The sequence below is a fragment of the Lithobates pipiens genome, unplaced genomic scaffold, assembly GCF_037356315.1.
Source record: "Lithobates pipiens isolate NorthernLeopardFrog02 unplaced genomic scaffold, aLitPip1_a1.2 Scaffold_13, whole genome shotgun sequence".
NCBI lineage: Eukaryota > Metazoa > Chordata > Amphibia > Anura > Ranidae > Lithobates > Lithobates pipiens.
The window spans coordinates 247,240,941-247,263,479 of NW_027507718.1; the positions used below are offsets into that span (position 1 = coordinate 247,240,941).

The 22,539-nt window shown below is 42.4% G+C and overlaps 1 protein-coding gene across 1 annotated transcript in view; it reads right to left on the bottom strand.

The window, feature by feature from the left end:
• Window positions 1-22,539, bottom strand: part of SPARCL1 (SPARC like 1) — a 74,494-nt gene continuing 51,955 nt past the window's right edge. Inside the window, exons 8-11 of the mRNA XM_077476475.1 lie at window positions 11,785-11,921; window positions 8,455-8,603; window positions 2,144-2,292; window positions 1-1,042 (exon numbers count right to left, since the gene is read on the bottom strand). Coding sequence (XP_077332601.1) covers window positions 1,014-1,042; window positions 2,144-2,292; window positions 8,455-8,603; window positions 11,785-11,921 — 464 coding nt within the window. The 3' untranslated portion in view covers window positions 1-1,013. The remainder of the gene's footprint in view (window positions 1,043-2,143; window positions 2,293-8,454; window positions 8,604-11,784; window positions 11,922-22,539) is intronic.

The window sequence follows — 22,539 nt, forward strand, 5'->3', positions numbered from 1 at the left end:
AAGGGGTTAACCACTAGGTGGCGCTGTAGGGGTTAAGTGTGTTGAGAGTGATTCTAACTGTGGGGGGGAGGGGCTGTGTGTGACACGTCACTGATCAGTGCTCCCGATTACCGGGAGAGCTGTTCAGTGACAGTGTCACTAGGCAGAATGGGGAGATGCTTGTATACAATAGCATCTCCCTGTTCTTCCTCACCATCAGACGATCGCGGGTATGCCCGTGATCATGGTCACGGAGCTCCCGGCCACGCGTGCGCACGCAAGCCGCCTCTTAAAGAGCAACTTACAGGTACGTTAATCTGTCTGTACGTGCCCTTCTGCCGCAGTATATCTGCGTGAAGCGGTCGGGAAGCGGTTAATTGTTCATTTAGAAGATAAAAAATAAAAAATCCAGTGGTGATCAAATACCACCAAAAGAAAGTTCTATTTGTGTGAAAAAATAATAAAAAGTTAATTTGCGTAGTGTTATATGACCGCAATTGCTGGTTAAATAGCACTATGCAGAATAGCATAAAAAGATCATGAAGGGGGCAAAACATTCTGGAGGTCAAGTGGTTAAAAAAAATGATAATGAATGAACCATTTACTTGAATATGGCTTCTGAAAATATCAGTTACCTAGCTCTCTGTAGCTTTGATTCTCTCTGAGACAACAAACTCAGAACTTCTGATGTGAACATTCGTTCCAGGCTATAACTTAGCCTGAAGCAATTGCATTAGCTTGACAGACAATTAACATTTCCAAAAGTAGAGGTCACCAGTGGCACCCTACATATTTTTATCAGTAGTGATTTCTTAGCTTCAATAAAAAAAAAATAATGTATGTTAACATTAGTAAGCACACAGACTTTATGTCAGTATTAGAATATTAATAGCTATTTTCTAAGATACTCCAGGATTGTGTCAAAGAACCAAGTGAAACTTCTGTCCCTTGTTTCTTGTAGATATTTTGTTCCTGTTCCATATATTGTCAAGGAAGTCACATTCTTAGACTGAGAATGGGATACTAGGATTCATTCAGAACAAAAGGTTTTCATCAATATCACCTATAAAGCAAAATAAAATTATGCAAGTTAAATAGTTTATGTAGAAACTAGAAAAAGTTCCCTAAAACAGGTGGTACTCCAGATCATCACCACAGTGTCTACAATGTGTATTTTCTAACCTCATACGTATAGCCGCACATGTATATAAAATAATTGTGCATGTTCTGTCAAAAAGAAGCAGAGGACACTGCCTGTATAAATGTTGTTGCAGCTAACAATTCCAAAAGAAGAGGGGGGCTTGTTATGGAAACATATAATAAACATTTTGAACTGCTACAGTGCACTGTCCTACTGGTAGGACCAGCAAAGGGGAACCTTGGGACTTCAATTTGGGTTTAAGCGTTGGAATAACAATCCTATTATGCAAAAAAACAGTTGTGAATGCCTAAACCAGGAGGCCAAGATTCTTCATGAGCTTTGATGCTAAATGTGATGTGTAGTAAGTAAGATTTAGTGTTGTAGCATGGAAATTGGGTTTTTGGATGCTGGTAAAGTCATGGGAAGTAATTTAGTTTTATGTAAATAAAATGTATTGTTATTTTATGTACTTTCTTTTTCTGTAATTCTTGAATCTTTTGGCACCGCCATAATCCCCTCTCTCTGTCCCCATTTACAAACTTTTGTTCAAAAATTGGGATGAGGTGCCGTGTATATTGAGGTTTTCCAGCCATACCCCTATTCTCATGGGAAGTAATGTCACTCATACTGATGATTCCGCCCTGAATGTAATTTGTAGGTAATTGAGACACAAGTGCAGAGTGCAGCTAGGAGTCAATAAAATAAAAACAATAGCAACTTACACAGTATTCTGAAGATATTGGCATAACAACATGAGATAATTAAAAACCACACAGCTCCATGGGAGGCAGCAGAGTAAATATATATATATATATATATATATATATATATATATATATATATATATATATATATATATAAATGAGTGGTTATATCACTGTGGATTAGACACCTTTTCCCACGCCAGGAGCACTGCGGAGGAAAAACCACTGGCTCATTTGTTCCACTGCTAATATTCAAACTGTCCATACTTTGTACAATTCAAGGCAGAAATTATAGACACCTTTACACATAAACATTTACCATCTTTGATTCCAAAACAGTGGCACCATTCCTGAAGGGAAATGTGTTTATCATCATTTGTGTTGCAGCCCTGTAAAAATGCTGTCACGCAATGTTCCATTGGGATCAATGGGGCACGCAGTGCAGAAAGTTCTGATCTTGTAAGTAGCCTGCAATACAATACAGAGCAAGAGACAAGAAGAGAAGACAATGATCTTTTGTATCATCTATATGTTTGAGAAGATGTCTAAGCCCCTGTACACACGGTTGGAGATTTCCACAACAAAATCCGTCGGATTTTGTCCGTCGGATCTTGTCCGAAACTGTTGCATACACACGGTCGGGCCAAGTTGGCGAAAAATCCGATCTTTCAGAACGTGATGACGTAATTTCGTTACCATGGGACTACATTCAGGCTAGTAGCCAATAGCTTTGATGTAGGAATTTGATCTGAGCATGCGTGGCACTTGGTCCAATGAAAATGCTCTACACATGATCGGATTAGGTCCGTCTGGCCCAGTTGGTCGGGAAATATTTCCACCATGTTGGAAAATTGGGTCGGACGGAGATTTGGATGGAATCAGTCCGATGCATACCACACACAGTCGCATTATCCGACAACACGGTCCGATAAAACGCAATCCGACAGATTATCCGACCGTGTGTACAAGGGCATAAAAGAACAAGCAAGCAAGAGTAGATTTGACAATACGAATAGAAGAGTATAACAAAGATGACGAGTCAAATAAAAATGTTTTGTCCTTCGATTTAAATGTTTGCCCACTTGTAGAATGCCAGTTCAGTATGGTTTAGAGTAAATGAGATTCAAAAGTTGCTATTTACACCATATCATTCAAGTTGTATGCCATAAAAGGTATAAAAAGATTCACGATCATGCTGTTGAAGTACACAATAGGAAGGGCGGGCACACAGGAAGTGACGTTATACGCTACGTACATATGAACCGGAGAGGTACACCTGGAAGCCCTGGAGAGTAAGCAGACTAGCGCTGTTGATATACATGCTGTGACAGGGAAGCTGATGTTTTATACATATTTAAGCGGTCAGTTCCTGGTACAAGATTGTGCATAATGTAATGTGAGTGGTGACTTTGCTTTATTGAATGTGTTTTAATAAATTAAAGGTTTTACACTATGTAAGCTTTTCCTTTTTATGGTAACAGCTGTCCCTATGTAGAGCATATTGAAAGGTGAGAGAGCAGCAGTGGTCCTTGGACCTCGCCACCCTTAAAGGGGAACAAGTGCTTCCTGACCTGCATATAATAAGAGGGTCAAGGTTGTCCGGGGAGTTCTCCCACATGAAGGTGATGGTACGTGGGTAATTTCTTCACAATAAAGCGTGAATCATTATATGGAGTAATGAAACACAATCTTTATCTGTTTTTTGAACAGATAAGCACGTGACACTTGGGAACTTATTGTTTCTTGAATATAATTTGGGAATTTTTTTGCTGCACTTTAATTCTAAAAATGCTTCATATTGATGTTGCACTTTGATAGATATATAGAGTTATATATGATTTGATCCTGTTACACGTAATTTGTGTTCGGCACAGTGTTGTCCTTATTTGGATATTTATCCTTATTTTTGATATTGTGGCACATTTTTTTTTCAGTTGATAATAATTTGGCAGTGTATCAGATAGCTACAAGATATTATAACAACACCTTCAGCTGGATAAGCCTGAGTTTAAAAATGTTCACAGAGTATATCTTTCCAGGCACATGCTCATTAGGCTGTCCTAGATACATTAGGGGGTTGATTTACTAAAGGCAAATCCTCTTTGCACTACAAGTGCACTTGGAAGTGCAATTGCTTTAGATCAGAGGGGAAAAGAGGGGAAGAGGGGAAGATCTGCTGATTTTATCATCCAATCATGTACAAGCAAAAATTCATTTTTTTTTCTTGCATGTCCCCCTCAGAGCTACAGTGACTGCAGTGCACTTGTAGTGCGAAGTGGATTTGCCTTTAGTAAATAAACCCCTATATGTCTGTTTTAGGATAAGACCTGGATCTTGTGGTCTCTAGCTCAAGAAGAAATCAGCATAGAATTTATAAAAGTTGGAGAGGTACAGTATCTCGCAAAAGTACACCCCTCACATTTTTGAAAATATTTTATTATATCTTTTTATCTGACAATACTGAAGAAATTACACTTTGCTTTAATGTAAAGTAGTAAGTGTTCAGCTTGATTACGTAAATTTGCTGTCCCCTCAAAATAACTCAACACACAGCCATTAATGTCTAAACCACGGGCAACAAATTTGAGTACACCCCTAAAAAAAAATATCCAAATTGGGCCCAATTAGCCAGTTTCCCTCACCAATGTCATGTGACTCTTTAGTGTTACAAGGTCTCAGGTGTGAATGGGGAGCAGGTGTGTTAAATTTCACAAAGAACTCTCTGAGGATCTGAAAAAAAGAATTGTTGCTCTAGATAAAGATGGACCAGGCTATAAGAAGTTTGCCAAGACCCTGCAACAGAGCTGCAACATGGTGGCCAAGACCATACAGCGCCTTAACAGGACAGGTTCCACTCAGAACAGGCCGCACCATAGTTGACCAAAAAAGTTGAGTGCACATGCTCAGTGTCATATCCAGAGATTGTCTTTGGGAAATAGATGTATGAGTTCTGCCAGCATTGCTGCAGAGGTTGAAGGGGTGGGGGGTCAGCCTGTCAGTGCTCAGACCATACGCCACATGCTGCATCAAATTGGTCTGCAGTGCTCTTGTTCCAGATGAAAGCCTCTTCTGATGCACAAGAAAGCCTGCAAACAGTTTACTGAAGACAAGCAGACTAAGGACATTGATTACTGGAACCATGTCCTGTGGTCTGATAAAACCAAGACAAATGTATTTGGTTCAGATGATGTCAAGCGTGTGTGGCGGCAGCCAGGTGAGGAGTACAAAGACAAGTGTGTCTTGCCTACAGTCAAGCATAGTGGAGGGAGGGTCATGGTCTGGGGCTGCATGAGTACTGCTGGCACTGGGGAGTTAGATTTCATTGAGGGAACCATGAATACCAACATGTACTGTGACATACTGAAGCAGAACACGATCCCCTCCCTTCAGAGACTGGGCCGCATTCCAACATGATAACAACCCCAAGCACACCTCCATGACAACCACTGCCTTGCTAAAGAAGCTGAGGGTAAAGGTGATGGACTGGCCAAACATGTCTCCAGACCTAAACCCTATTGAGCATCTGTAGAGCATCCTCAAATGGAAGGTGGAGGAATGCAAGGTCTCCAACATCCACCAGCTCCGTGATGTCCTCATGGAGGAGTGGTAGAGGACTCCAGTGGCAAGCTACGAAGCTCTAGTGAACTCCATGCGCAAGAGGGTTTAGGCAGTTCTGAAAAATTATGGTGACCATACAAAATATTGACACTTTGGTCTAAAGCGGTTTAGACATTAACCCCCCTGGCGGTATTCCCGAGTCTGGCTCGGGGTGGAATTTTCATACCAAAAGCGGTATCCCCGAGCCAGACTCGGGACTGCATCACTGGATCCAGGAGGAGGTTTACTTACCTTCTCCCTCGGATCCAGCGTTGTCTCCCCGCTGTACGAGCGAGCCGTGTCTCGCTCGATGCATCACATCGCCGATCTCCGTGCCCTGCGAGCGTTGCGACGCACGGGGACGGAGATCGGCGCCAAATTCAAAAAGTGAAACAAACAGTAAACATACAGTATAATGTAATCTTACAGATTACATTGCTGTATGTAAATATTTCACATCCCCTTTGTCCCTAGTGGTCTGCCCAGTGTCCTGCATGCAGTTTTATGTAATAAAACTGTTCTTTATGCCTGGAAACTGGAGATTGTCCATAGCAACCAAAACTGTCCTTTTACATCAAAAATGGGTTTAGACCAGCTAGAAAACAGCGATAATAAATTGGAATCACTCGCAGAATTGAGGGATAGCGATTTGTGGGGAGATCCGTCATCAAATACTGAAAAGTAATGACAGTGACAATTCTGCAACTGAGCAAATTTCAGTGTTTTTGATTTGATTACATTATTGAATAATTTTTATTATTGTTATATTATTATTTGGTACAATTATTTATAATTATTTATTATATTATAATTTATGATTTCATTTTTCAAACTTTATTATACCCGGGATGTCTGCTAGACTCTGGTTTGGACAGATTTAAGAGAGTTATTCCTAAGAATTGCAGGACTACAATATAAAACGCCAAATTTTCATGCAAAATAATGGTACCGCCAGGGAGGTTAATGGCTGTGTGTTGAGCTATTTTGAGGGGACAGCAAATTTACACTGTTATACAAGATATACACTCACTAATTTACATTGTAGCAAAGTGTCATTTCTTCAGTGTTGTGACATGAAAATGTAAATACAATATTTCTAAAAATGCGAGGCGTGTACTCATTTTTGTGAGACACTGTAAGTGTTAAAATTAGAAGAGGTAGTCAATGTTAGCAGAAAAATCTTTCAGATGGATAACACGTGCATAAAAATGGTAGTGGATGTATGTTGTAGAATGTTTGGGTGCTTTTGAAACATACCTGTACATTGTAAATGCAGAGTTAATAAGTTATGAGGAAATATCTAGATAAAAAGTCTGCCAGGCTGGAACATTTTATCCAAATCCAAATGCAGTGGTAGAGGAGACAAGGAGTCATGTTAAATGGAATCTGTTTAATGACACCTATTTAACCAGTCCACTTCCAAGGGCAGGGGCTCTCTCCTGCTCCTCAGCTCCAAATAATACCATATAAGTACCAGGCATGTACTGGCCATTGGGACGACCGGGAGTTTCCCGGTGGGCCGATGGCTCAGTGGGCCACTCTGATGTAAGGGGGCTGGTGATGGGCCTCTCTGATGTAAGGGGGTGCTGATGGGACACTCTGATGTAAGGGGGTGCTGATGGGACACTCTGATGTAAGGGGGTGCTGATGGGACACTCTGATGTAAGGGGGAGCTGATGGGACACTCTGATGTAAGGGGGTGCTGATAGGATACTCTGATGTAAGGAGGAGCTGATGGGACACTCTGATGTAAGGGGGAGCTGATGGGACACTCTGGTGTAAGGGGGCTGCTCATGGGACACTCTGATGTAAGGGGGTGCTGATGGGACACTCTGATGTAAGGGGGTGCTGATGGGACACTCTGGTGTAAGGGGGCTGCTCATGGGACACTCTGATGTAAGGGGGCTGCTCATAGGACACTTTGATGTAAGGGGGTGCCGATGGGACACTCTGATGTAAGGGGGAGCTGATGGGACACTCTGGTGTAAGGGGGCTGCTCATGGGACACTCTGATGTAAGGGGGCTGCTCATGGGACACTCTGACGTAAGGGGGTGCTGATGGGACACTCTGATGTAAGGGGGAGCTGATGGGACACTCTGGTGTAAGGGGGCTGCTCATGGGACACTCTGATGTAAGGGGGCTGCTCATGGGACACTCTGACGTAAGGGGGTGCTGATGGGACACTCTGACGTAAGGGGGCTGCTCATGGGACACTCTGATGTAAGGGGGCTGCTCATGGGACACTCTGACGTAAGGGGGTGCTGATGGGACACTCAAAATGTAAGTGGGCCGGTCTGGATGAAGTCCAGGGCCAAATTTCTGTCCCAGTCCAGCCCTGATAAGTATCATAGCTTAAAGTCGGGGTCATATAATGGTAGCATCTGCAAGAGTCTTTTCTATCAAACAGGAATCATGAGAACCGATTGCCTTTCAAATCCATCCTTCATCGGAAAAAAAATTGAAAAAAACTTATGGCAAAAGTGTAAGGACTATAATTTGCTAATACTAATTGAAACCACTTAATAATTACCCTCAGAAGTGACCCAGGGAGTTCCCCCCCATATCATAATCAACGAATGAGCACTACTCTTACTGCCATGGCATCTGGATAGAGTGAAAAAGGTAGAATGTCGCATTGTAGGATGCCGGCTACTCTCCAGCACCTACAAAAAAGACTTAGCGTGTTAGAACCAGGGACCTTCCATGGCAATTGGGGCTGGTTACGTTTATATGATGCCTATATGTAGGCCCTGAGTTTAATTCTCATCAAGGGTTTTCTATAAACTTTCTACCCATATGAAACATGTAAAAGTAATATATATTCTATATTAGTGTTAGAAATCATTTCATAAATAATTATAAAAGATAGTATAATTTTTCTGAAAAGGAACAATGTCAAGAAATAGACTTTTAAGCAACATGAGCAATCACAAATGGGCATAAATCTGAAAGGTAGTATTGTATTGATTTAACATCAGGTATTTTTATGGAGTACGTGGATGGCGTTTATCCCCCTTGTTATAAAAACATACCTGTCTATAGAATGTTGATCGAGCTGGCCAAATTGCCAGTGAACAGGATACACATACATGTGATAGTTTTTCTGAAAATCCTTCACCAAGAGTTCAATGTTATGATCACCCTCTTGTAGACGCTTCTCATTCTCATAGATTTTTTTAACCTATTATAAGAAACCATAACTCTACTTATTTCATCACAATACACTTAAGAATTATAGCTGATGAAACAGAACTCATCAAACTTTCAATAAGTACATTATGTATTTATATTCCCTACAGCCTGTACAAAAATGCCATTATGGCGTACCTTGTGCATCTGACATTCAAAGTGTACCTTTTTTAACACCCTCTCTCCTCTATATGACAAACAAATTTTTATTACTAATTAGAAAAATAATAATAATGGGCAGAAAAGAATGAAAGAGAGTAAGAACTGTTTTGTTCCATCAATTTGTGTCAGTGAAGTGACCCGATCACATAGATGGTTTGAGTAATGTCCCCCTAGATTGGTGATCAGTGGAGAAGAATCCCCTTATTGGTGATATGTGCCAAAGGGGACTCCTTACATTCAGTATAATGGTTGCCTTACACTGGAGTCAATACAAAAGTGCACCTTACATTACTGGTCAATGTAGTGCCCTCTCACACTGGTGGTCATTGGAGAAAGCCCTATTACATTGGTGGTCAATGGAGAAGTGCCCTTTTTATGATGGTGGTCAGCAGAGAAAGCCCCCTCACACTGGTGGTCAATGTGGAAGTGCTACTTACATTGGTGATCAGTGAAGCAGTGCCCCCTCACACTGGTGGTTGGTGGAAGAAGCCTCCCTTTCATTAGTGATCAGAGGAGAAGGCCCCTTACACTGGTGGTCAGTGTGGAAGTGCCACTGACATTGGTGATCAGTGAAGTAGTGCCCCCTCACGCTGGTAGTTGGTGGAAGAAGCCTCCCTTTCCTTAGTGATCAGAGGAGAAGGCCCCTTTACACTGGTGGTCAGTGTGGAAGTGCCACTTACATTGGTGATCAGTGAAGTAGTGCCCCCTCATGCTGGTGGTTGGTGGAAGAATCCTCCCTATCCTTAGTGATCAGAGGAAAAGGGCCCCTTACATTGGTGATCAGTGGAGAAGTTCCACTCAAACTTGTGGTCAGTGAAGAAAGCCCCCTCCCATTTTTCAGAGCAAAGGAGGAAGTACTCAAAGCCAGGGGCCTCAATCAATACTGGTAAAAACAGCAAATTTCATGCAAAGAGGCAACGCATCATATTGCCATTTTAAGAGGATACTAGAAAAAACATTACTCTAAGTGAAAGTGCAGTTATAGTTTACATTGGTCCATTAAATAACTGAAATGCTGAATTTAAGAATGTGCATTTTTATGTTGCAACATAACTTTTGCAGAGCCAAAGAATTGATTAGCTGGTAAAAAAATTGCTCCATTTACACCATCTATGTTCAGTGGTATTTAAACTATTTAAACCCTTTGCATATTTAATCAGTTCCTGACCGGCGCACGCCGATGTACGTCAGCAGAATGGCACGGGCAGGCATATTGGCATACAGGACGTCCATTTTTAAATGCTGCCCTGCCACTGCGTGCGCGCCGCCAGTGGCGCACTGGCGTGCCAGTCGGGACCCCCGTGAGTCCGGTCATGGGTCCCGTGGACTCGATCGCCATGGGGATACCTGCAAATCGGCTCACGGGGCGGCTGAGCGGGGAGATGCCATTGTAAACAGCATCTCCCCGTTCTGCCTAGCAACAAGTGATGCTGATCTCTGCTCCATGTGATTGGAGCAGAGATCAGTGTTCACTAACACAAAGCCTAGCCCCCCACAGTTAGTAACACACTCCTAGGAACACTTAACCCCTACACTGCCACCCCCTGGTTAACCCCTTCACTGCCAGTGTCATTTACACAGGAATCAATGCATTTTCATAGTTAGTATGGTTGAATAAAGACACCAGTCCATCCAGTTCAACCTGAGTGAGTGTCTACAATTGTCCCTATCCCTGTACATTGCACACTCACAATGGTCCCTACCCTCAAGGAGCCCAGAATCCAAGGTCCCCATACATATACTAGGGTCAATTTTGGACAGAAACCAATTAACCTACCTGCATGTCTTTGGATTGTGGGAGGAAACCAGAGTACCCGGAGGAAACCCACGCAGGCACAGGGAGAACATGCAAACTCCAGGCAGGTAGTGTCATGGTTGGGATTCGAACCAGTGACCCTTCTTACTACTAGGTGAGAGTGCTAACCACTACACCACTGTGCTGCCCAATTGGTTGCTGTATAAATGACAATGGTCCCAAAAAGTGTCAAAAATGTCCGCCACAATGTCGAAGTCACAATAAAAATCGCTGATTGCCGCCATTACTAGTAAAAAAAAAAATTATAAAAATGCCATAAAACTATCCCCTATTTTGTAAACGCTATAACTTTTGCGCAAACCAATCAATAATTTTTACCAAAAATATGTAGAAGAATACGTATCGGCCTAAACTGAGGGAAACAAAATGTTTTTTTTATATATTTTTGGGGGATATTTATTATAACAAAAAGTAAAAAATGATGCGTTTTTTTTCGAAATTGTCACTCTATTTTTGTTTATAGCGCAAAAAATAAAAACCGCAGGGGTGATCAAATACCACCAAAAGAAAGCTCTATTTGTGGGAAAAAAAGGACCTCAATTTTGTTTGGGAGCCATGTCTCATGACTGCGCAATTGTCAGTTAAAGCGACGCAGTGCCGAATCGCAAAAGGTGGTCTGGTCTTTGGCCAGCAAAATGGTCCAGTCTGAAAGTAGTTAAACTATGCAATGTGCAATACCTGTGTTCTTTATTCATATAACATTTCTGGCTTGCCATGTCGTCAACAATTTCAAATTTCAAAAATTCAGGCATTGTTTGAGTATTTATTGAAACAGGTTAAAACTCTCCAGAAAATCTATGTTGGGGTTAAATAAGGTAGTGAATCGTACTGTAAGGTGGAAGTACACTGATGTAACCAGTAGCTAAAGAGGGTGCAGAAATGATAGCAGATACATGGCCCATGCCATTAGAGAATCAAACAGGCTCCCCTGCCACCCACTAAAATTGCACTATATTGTATGACGGCTCTGGAATCTTCACCTGACATAATTTTAATTGTGTTTTAATAACAAGCAAAAAAATATCCAATCCTCTTTTATATAGATAATGAAAGGGAAGTACTTTGGCCTTCTTCCTATGTCACTGATGCCTACAAAATCTGTCTACTCAACTGCATTATATGGACACCTTAGCATCTTTTGTTGATTGGGAACATCACAAAATAAATCTTATGCTTTTAGAAATAATAATCTCACCTTATTTCTCTGCTTCTCTGAGAGAAGGTCTGGATTTTCCAGACACCTTTCATAAAGTTGCATAAGAACATTTTTCAGCCAGTCTCTCATTCTGAAGGGAAAATGAGCAAGTTCATAGTCTGTACATGGTGGGATGTCTATAAAAATGGAGAAATAATTTAGACCAAATAAATAGTTTAGTACATATTGACATGCTCAAACTCAAATAAAATTCATAACATGTGGCAGAGCCTTGTAGAATAGCTCTGTCTTATTAAGTTATTTGATTTAGGCTCTTTATTTGTGCTCTGATCAGTTCATATTATTAACATGATATAATTCGTGTTTTCTTAAACAATGTCTGCACTCATGTTTTGTAGACCGAAACCAGCTGAAAAAAACAACCCTGTCATTATCAATAGAGCCTATAATGGTACAGTAAAATTCCTTTGGCTTGGCTCTATGTGACAATGAAATGTCATGTTTTTCCCCAACCATGTAAACAGAGTATGTTAACAAGCATTTGCGCTGTATACACACATGGCTTTCCGAAAAAATCGATTGAAAATAAAACCAAATAACGCTGTATGTGTCTACATATAGACGTGCGGCCGTATTAACTTTTTTAGCCAATAAAGCATTTTGTGTGTCCCTCTCTGATTTACTTCATTAGTGGGACCTGATTTTCCCTGGCTAAGCTAAACTAGCTGCTCTCCCTCTTTACTAACTGCACTTATCATAGCCATTGCTCTTTGAACAAACATACTAAAAGGTTGCGAGTTCTAGAAAAGATAAAAATACAAGGAAAAAGACAAAGAGGTAGAAAAACAATAAAACAACATTTCTGCGAGCCAGAGGCATAATTTCAGGGGCCCCGGTGCAAGAAACCATGAACGGCCCCCACCAGGGGCATTGCTGGGTCTACAAAAGAGCCCGTAGCAGCAAAGTAAAGGAAGTCATACACTTGGGTGGGCATACACATGTATACAATATACATGTGTGTGTGTGTCTATATATATATATATATATATATATATATATATATATATATATATATATTATTGTTACATATCTGAGTGCAGATCCCCTACTTACCTCAAGGTCCCCAGAGCCCCCCTCATTACATCAGGGTCCCCAGAGAGCCTCCCCTTATATCAGAGTCCGTGAGTGAGCCTCCCTACATACATTAGGATCCCCAAAGCCTCCTCATTACATTAAGGTCCCCAGAGAGCCCCTTCCTTATATTAGGGTCCCCAGAGAGCCCGCCCTTACATTAGGGTCCCCAGAGAGCCCATTCTTACATCAGGGTCCCCATAGAGTCCCTCTTTACATCAGAGTCCACAGAGAGCCTATCCTTACATCAGGGTCCCCATAGAGTCCCTCTCTACATCAGGGTCCCCAGAGAGCCGCCCTACTTAAATTAGGGTCCCCAGAGCCCCTTCCTTACATTAGAGTCCCCAGAGAGCCCCTTCTTTACATTAGTGTCCCCAGAGAGCCCCTTCTTACATCAGTGTCCCCATAGGGTCCCTCCTTACATCAGGGTCCCTAGAGAGCCACCCTATTTACATTAGGGTCCCCAGAGCCCCCCTCATTACATCGGTGGGTCCCCAGAGATCCCCTTCCTTACATCAGGGTCCCCAGAGAGTCCCCCTTACATCAGTGTGCCCAAAGAGCCTCCACTTTACATAAGGGCCCAAGAGAGCCCTCCCCTTTACATCAGGGTTCCCAGAGAGCCCCTTCCTTACATCAGTGTCCCCAGAGAACCCCCCTACATCAGGGTCCCCAGAGAGCCCCCCTTATATAAGGGTCCCCAGAGAGCCTCCACTTTACATCAGGGTCTCCAGAGAGCCCCCCTTACATCAGGGTCACCAGAGAACCCCCCTTACATCAGGGTCCCAAGACAGCCCCCCTTACATCAGGGTCCACAGTGAGCCCCCTTACATCAGCATCCCCAGAGAGCCTATCCTTACACCAGGGTCCCCATAGAGTCCCTCCTTACATCAGGGCCCCAAGAGAGCCTCCCTATTTAAATGAGGATCCTCAGAGCCCCCCTCATTACATCAGGGACCCCAGAGAGCCCCTTCCTTACATCAGGGTCCCCAAAGAGTCCCCCTTACATCAGTGTCCCCAGAGACCCTCCACTTTACATCAGAGTCCCCAGAGAGCCCTGCCCTTTACATCAGGGTCCCCAGAAAGCCCCCTCCTTACGTTCAGTGTCCCCAGAGAACCCTCCCCCCTTACTTCAGGGTCCCAGAGAGCCCCCCTTATATCAGGGTCCCCAGAGAGCCTTCATTTGACATCAAGGTCCCCAGAAAGCCCCTCTTACATCAGCATCTCCAGAGAGCCCTCCTACATTAGTGTCCCCAGAAAGCCCCCCTTAATCAGGGTCCCAATAGAGCCCCTTCCTTACATCAGTGTCCCCAGAGAGCCCCTCTTTACATCAATGTTCCCATAGAATCTCTGCTTACATCAGGGTGTCTAGAGAGCCTCCCTATTTATATTAGGGTCAATAAGGTCGCCAAAGCCCTCCTCATTACATCAGGGTCCCCAGAGAGCCCCTTCCTTACATCAGGGTCCCCAAAGAGTCCCCCTTACATCAGTCCTCCTAGAGAGCCTCCACTTTACATTAGGGTCCCCAGAGAGTCCCCCATTACATCTGGGTCCTAAGAAAGCCTGCCCCTTTACATCAGGGTCCCCAGAGAGCCCCTTCCTTACATGAGTGTCCCCAGAGAAACCCCCTTACATCAGGGTCCCCAGAGAGCCCCCTTATATCAGGGTCCCCAGAAAGCCTACACTTTACATCAGGGTCTCCAGATAGCCCCCCTTACATCAGGGTCACCAGAGAGCCACCCTTACATCAGGATCCGCAGAGAACCCCCCCCTTACATCAGCATCCCAGAGAGCCCCTCCTTACATCAGTGTCCCCATAGAGTCCCTCCTTACATCAGGGTCCCCAGAGAGCCTCCCTATTTACATCAGCATCTCCAGAGAGCCCCTTCCTTACATCAGGGTCCCCAGAGAGTCCCTTCCTTACATCAGGGTCCCCAGAGAGTCCCCCTTACATCAGTGTCCCCAGAGAGCCCCCACTTTACATAAGGGTCCCTAGAGAGTCCCCCTTACATCAGGGTCCCAAGAGAGCCCTCCCCTTTACATCAGGGACCCCAGAGAGCCCCCTCCTTACATTCAGTGTCCCCAGAGAACCCCCCCTTACATCAGGGTCCCCAGAGAGCCCCCCTTATATCAGGGTCCCCAGAGAGCCTCCATTTGACATCAGGGTCTCCAGAGAGCTCCCCTTACATCAGCATCCCCAGAGAGCCCTTCTACATTAGTGTCCCCAGAGAGCCCCCCTTACATCAGGGTCCCAAGAGAGCCCCCCCTTTATATCAGGGTCCCCAGAGGGCCCCCTTACATCAGAATTCCCAGAAAGCCCCCCTTACATCAGTGTCCTCAGAGGGCCCCCCTTACATCAGGGTCTCCCCTTACATCAGGGTCCCCAGAGGGCCCCCCTTACATCAGTGTCCCCAGAGGGCCCCTTCCTTACATCAGTGTCCCCAGAGAGTCCCCCCTTACATCAGGGTCCCCAGACAGCTGTCCCCTCTATCAGAGGTTCCCCTGTACCTGGCTGGTCTCCGCTGTGCACTTCCTACCCCCAGCACATCTCTGGACCCCACACCTGGAGGGAGGTGGGAGGAGGCGATCAGCAGCTCTATGGTGTCCACGGGTACCCCTGGGGACACCAGGATAGTTCTTCTCCCGAGTGTATACAGTGGAGAGGGGAGGGGCCTCTGACCCATGCATGTATCAGCAACAGTGTATAAGCACAGCCGACTCACTTGTACACTGAAGAGTGAAACTGATACATGCTCAGGTCAGACGCCCCTCCCCTCTACACTTGGGAGGAGAACTGCAAGCCCCAGGGAGATCCCGCCCCCCACGGGCAACATAGAGCAGCTGATTGCCGCCTCCCATGTCCCCCCACTGCATTCTAAACAGACAGCCAGAGGTGCAGAGGAGATGCCGAGTCCTGAGGCCCCCCCTACCGAGGCAGAATGGCAGGGCCCAGTTGCAAGTGCTTGTGTGATAGTTCCACCACTGCTGTGAGCTGTTTTTATACTTTCAGTTTAAATGAACTATATACATTCAAGGTGCTTCAAAAAAGATGTATCTGTTTGAAAATTCAAAAAAATTATTTGTCAAAGCATTTTTTCTTGCCATCATTACCACTTCTCGACCAGCGCATGCTGATGTACATCGGCAGAATGGCATGGACAGGCAAATGGGCGTACAGGTACGTCCCTTTAAATTTGCTGCCATGCCATCGCGTGCACGCCACCGGCGACGCGAGCACGCGCCGGTCGGGGCCTCCGAGAGTCCGATCGCAGGTCCTGTGGACTCGATCGCCGTGGGGATGCCCGCAATCGTTTAACGGGGAGGAAGAACGGGGAGATGCTAAAGTAAACAAGCATCTCCCTGTTCTGCCTAGCAACAGTGCTCCCTGTGATTGGAGCAGAGATCAGTGATGTGTAAAACACAGCCAGACCCCCAAAAGTTAGCAACACGCCCCTAGGACACACTTAACCCATACACTGCCACCTAGTGGTTAACCCCTTCACTGTCAGTGTCATTTACACAGGCATTAGTGCATTTGTATAGCACTGATTGCTGTATAAATGACAATGGTCCCAAAAATGTGTCAAAAATGTCTGGTGTGTCCGCCATAATGTCGCAGTCACAATAAAAATCGCTGATCACCGCCATTACTAGTAAAAAAAAAATATTAATAAAAATGCCATAAAACTATACCCTATTTTGTAAACGTTACAACTTTTGCGCAAAACAATCAATAATCGCTTATTGCGATTTTTTTTAACCAAAAATATGTAGAAGAATATGTATCAGCCTAAACTGAGGAAAAAAAATGTTTTTAGCCATTTTTAGGGGATATATTTATTATAGCAAAAAGTTAAAAATAATGTTTTATTTTTTTCAAAATTGTCGCTCTTTTTTTGTTTATAGCGCAAAAAATAAAAACCACAGGGGTGATCAAATACCACCAAAAGAAAGCTCTATTTGTGGGAAAAAAAGGACATTGATTTTGTTTGGGAGCCACGTCGCACAACCACGCAATTGTCAGTTAAAGCGACGCAGTACCGAATCGCAAAAAGTGGTCTGGTCTTTGGCCAGCAAAATGGTCCGGGGGTTAAGTGAACTAATTTAATTTGAAAGCCCTTAAAATTTCAACCAGGACTGCTTTTGATTTATGGAATCCCAGATGAATTAAACAGGTTTGATTATAACATGTACAATGTTTTTCCCAAAGGAAAACCATGTTCACAGTTAGATTTCTGTTTATTTAAAAAAAAAATTCAGTCCTGATCCTAACTTTCCCATCGTTACTTTCAAAACTGAATGTCAATTCAACCCCACTAACCATTGGAGAATCAAATCGAATTAACCTTCTGAAAATTACAATTTTGTAAGTTCTCTGCAGCATGCTGACAGGGGACAGGCTTTTCCAATCGGGCTGCTTTCTGACGTAAACAAAGACTTTGAACACCTTTGGTTTTGCTGCATCTGACAGGTATTTAGCTGAAATACCCACTCAACTAACAGGGCATTTTCTCCCTTACTTCCCTTGAGTCCCAGAACCTTTTTTTTATATAATATATTATTTTTTGAGGACAGATAAGGCTTAAATTTGATTTTTATACATATATACTGTATATATATTTTTTTCAGTGCCTTGAAAAGGTATTCATACTCCTTGAAATTTTTGTCATGTTACAACCAAAAATGTAGTCGTATTTTATTGGGATTTTCTGTGATAGACCAACACAAAGTGGCATATAATTGTAAAATGGTAAATAGTTTTCAATTTTTTTTACAAATAAATATCTGAAAAGTGTGGTGTGCATTTGTATTCAGCCCCCTTTACACTAATAACCTTAACTAAAATCTAGTAGAACTAATTGCCTTCAGACGTCACCTAATTAGTAAATATCATGTATATCAAATGTATCAAAATGGCAATAATAATGATGATGAAATACCAACACATCCCCCAATTAATTATTCCACCCCTAATAGAAGGGGTAGGATCCAGGGAAAAGGTGTGAGCGGGAGGGGTGGACAGATGAGGAAACATTATCAATCACCCTATGCTAACCCCTATCAAGTTCCAACAATTAATAGATTTGAACTGCTGTGGGAATATGAGGATAGAAATAGACTTCCATTACTGCATTCTTTTTTAGGGAAAGGAAGAGGTTGGCAGAGAAGGGGGTGGGTTTATCCACCTCGTAGAGCAGGGATCTGCAATTAGCAGACCTCCAGCTGTTGCAAAACTACAAGTTCCATCATGCCTCTGCCTCTGGGTGTCGTGCTTGTGGCTGTAAGAGTCGTGCTATGCCTCATGGGATTTGTAGTTCTGCAACAGCTGGAGGTCCGCTAATTGCAGATCCCTGTCGTAGAGGGAGACCTTCAACACACCCTCAGCTAACACCTTACCTCAGAGATCTGCAGTTGGGAGAGGGACAATGTTCAACAAACGAGTAGGAGGAGTTTACAATTTAAGTAATGTGACTTTGACGCATAAAGAAACTAATATCCTACCTCTTGGCCTGAAATGTGGTCTTAAAAGACCAATTAGTAAATTAGATGTGTACGTAGACGTACACAAGTACATGAGGAAGTTTAATATCAAAAAATATTTTTTAATTAGGAACATTAATCCTGTGGGCAGCAGCGGTAATGCTTCAGTGGCAGTGGATAGTGGTTTGTGGACTAAGTCACTGTCACTGTGTTTAAAGGATTGGTCTTGCGTGATTTTGATCAGTTGACTTAGAAAAAGAATGTAAACCCTAGACATATACAGGAAGGATATGAAATGTTGGAGAAAAAAGATCTCATAATCAGACCAGCTGACAAAGGGAGAGGAGTGGTCATCTTATCAAAGGATTTTTACCACAATCAAGAGAAATGTTATCTGCAATTGGAAGGAGACCCCACCTCACAATATAGAGAGGAATTGGAGATTTTAGTTGAGACAGGCTACCAAACAGGTGTTTTATCTAGTAAAGAGAGGAAATATCTGGTACCTAGTAGCAGCCGTATACCACTGATATATACTCTCCCAAAAATGCACAAAAACTCCAAACATCCCCCTGATAGACCTATAGTCAATGGTAGTCAATGGTCAGTCACATTGAGGATGGGACAATATTTAGATTAATTTCTTCAAAAAAGCATTATGCAAATTAAGGCTTACCTCAAGGATAAGAAAAACTTCCTACAACTTCTGCAAGAAGTAGAATTAGTCAGTAGAGATGAGGTATGTTTAGTTACTATGGGTGTTTCATCCTTATACTGTTAGGAACCATGAATCAGACTAAGATAGAAGTGCAGTAAAAATCACACTTTAATAAAATAGTGAAATAGTACAAACAGAATAAATGTGGTCAAAACATACCCAGAGTGCGGTAACCAGAGTGGGTAGTCATAAGCCGGTAAAACAGGAATCCAGAGATCAGTATAGTCAGCAACAGCAATAGGAATCAGGAACCAGAAGGGAAGTCAGCCAGGCAAAAGACTTTAACAGGAACACAGCATAGAGTATCTGGATATGTTGACCAAGGTGAAGGCACACCTGAGAGATTAATCCTGAGAGATTAAGTAGCCAGCAGAGCTGGCTGACGAGCAGGATATGGTTATCAGGTGAGTCACTGTGGAATGATGTGTGGTGGCAATTAACTGACAGCTGAGCAGCCTGAGCTCTGAGAAGGAGGAGCTGAGCCCAGCTCTGACATATACACAGTAATACAGCATGATGATGCTTTATTGGCCCTGAATTGGGCACTATGCCAAAGAGAAGATCTCCCACATACCCAGAAAGTTTTTTTGCGAAAGGCATTAGACTTTTATCTAGCCCATAACAATTTTTTTGGTATAATGGCCTTTTTTTCACCCAAAAGAGGGGAGTGGCTATGGGCTCCTAGTATTGCAAACCTCTTTATGAGAGAATGGGAAGACAAATATATATTTGGTGTAAAATGAGAAGAATATATTTTTTATAGAAGGTATATTGATGACCTGTTTTTTAATATGGGCCAGATCACTAGAAACTCTCCAACAGTTCATCGAGGAATTAAACACCAATGGAAACAATATTAAATTAACAGTGGAGTCAGTGGAGCAAAGATGATATTAACTTCCTAGATGTTAATGTATACAGGCAGAATGATAGATTTAAAAACAAAAGTGTTCTTTTAGCCCACAGACTAATAGCTACCTTCCAGTACAGAGTGGACATCATCCACTCTGGCTTAAGAACATCCCCAAAAGACAAATAATGAGGGTTAAAAAGAATTGTTCTATGGAAAATGATTTTATCTCTCAGTCAAATATAGTGACCAGCAAGTTTGAAGATAAGGCTTAGAGTTATAATCCACAATATCTGGATAATATTGTAGAAATATCAGCATTACCCAGAGAAAGTTATTGAAGTTAGACAGTACCACTTAAGAATTCTAATAATTAGGAGTGGGATTTCATTGCAGGGTACCACTCACAATACAAAGAAGTGGAATCAATTTTCAAAGCCCATTGGCATATTTTGCTTTTAGCTAAAATACTAAAACGGTTTCTTCCTGCTGATCCCAAATTCATTAACAGGAAAGCACCCATTTTGGCGATAAAAAAGTATTGGATCCGCCATCTAGACCTCCATCCTTTTGGGATAGGGATGTTTTTTTTGCATGCAGGAAATGCAGAGCATGCAGAGAAGTAACTAGGCCTATGAGGGTTTGGAAAGAGTTATATCTACCTCTAACAAGGAATTTTCTATTAGAGAATTTATTACCTGCAATACCACTCACGTGGTTTATGCCTTGGAATACCCATGTGGGCTTATGTATATAGGCCACACAAAGAGACCTTTAAAGATCAGGATAGCCGAACATATCCAGAACATTAAAATAGGGTTTAAAGATCACAACCTGTCATTACATTTTAAAAAGTTCCATAATCAAGACCCGTCTGGCCTAAAATTCTGGGGTGGGGACCATTTAAAACCAGTGTGGAGAGGTTCCAATATAGTCAGGGGACTATCAAAACACGAAACACACTGAATTTTTCTAACTGACACTCTCTCGCCAAAAGGGTTAAGTGTAGAATTGGAGATTAATTGTTTTATCTGATTCCTGAGGTCAGTGTTTATAATATCTAAATTATTTTAACTGTTTTTTATGATTTATCTGAGGTATGTGTATATCTATGAATATTGATTTTATATTAATATTTTTATATATTTTTTTATATTTTAAATCTTTGTATATATGCTGTAGGGATCTATGAGTTTTTGAATTTAATCAGATAATATATAGTTACATTAACCTGTTTTATGGTCAATCATTAATGGGATCAATGAATTTTGATGTTTAGCAAGCAATTCATTGATAGCTCAGTGCATTTATTTTTAGTCCAATCCATATATTTACCAATGTGATGTTTTTCTTGATATTGTATATTAGGGTATTATGTTCTATTGTAGTATTGTACAAGGTCTTATACTTTGAACAGAAGTAGTAGGTTTATATCCTAATGTGTTTATCGCATTGTGAAATTAAATTTTATTAGGATCCGACACTAATTGATTATTGTCCTTGGTGTGTCAATATGTTGCTTGCGTGCACCTTTACAAGCTGAAGCAATTGGCACATAATGAATGAATGGGCAGAGTGATGGATCAATTTAAAGCCAGTACATTGCATCGTGAGATCACGCCCTCAGTTAAAGTCGGAAGTGACGAAATGCGTCAAAACAAGACAACTAGGAGGAAACAGCACAGCCATGTGATTTACATTGGCTCTCTCCTATGCAGCAGACTGGTGACTACGCTTGTGTTACATGCTTATCTTTTATCTATATCTTGTACATATATATAGGGGTCATATGTATAGGGGTCGGCTTGGCCTCAATAAAATTGTGAAACAGGATTACACTATGTGTTATCTCTCTTTTCTATGATCCTGTGTTATTGGATCAATTTACATCTTAAATACCCGGCCTATACTGTGGATGACTGTCCTTTAAAGTGATATAAGAATTATATCTCTGGTGAGTGTAACCCCCTTGGGGAAATGTGATTCATGTGGTGCAGACCTCAGTGATTAGGGCACCCTTTAACAACTAGGATCACCACCTATCTTCCGAATTGTATCTCACCAAGTGTCGACACATCACTTCTTATATGTCTAATCATATAAATGTGGGTCATAGTCTGATGGACTGACTTAACAAACAGCATCATGAAGGCGAAGGAACACACCAGAAAGGTCAGGGACAAAGTTGTGGAGAAGTTTAAAGCAGGGTTAGATTATTAAAATATATTCCAAGCTTTGAACATCTCACGGAGCACTGTTCAACCCATCATCCAAAAATGGAAAGAGTATGGCACAACTGCAAACCTACCAAGACATTGGCGTCCACCTAAACTGACAAGACGGACAAGGAGAGCATTTATCAGAGAAGCAGCCAAGAGGCCCATTCTAACTCTGGAGGAGCTGAAGAGATGCACAGCTTAGGCAGACGAGTCTGTCCACAGGAAGAGTGGCAAGAAGAAAGCCATTGTTGAAAGAAAGCCACAAGAAGTCCCGTTTGCAGTTTGTGAGAAGCCAAAACGCTATGTGTAGTGGAAAACTAACACTGCACATCACCCTGAACACACCATCCCCATTGTGAGACATGGTGGTGGCAGCATCATGGTATGGGGATGCTTTT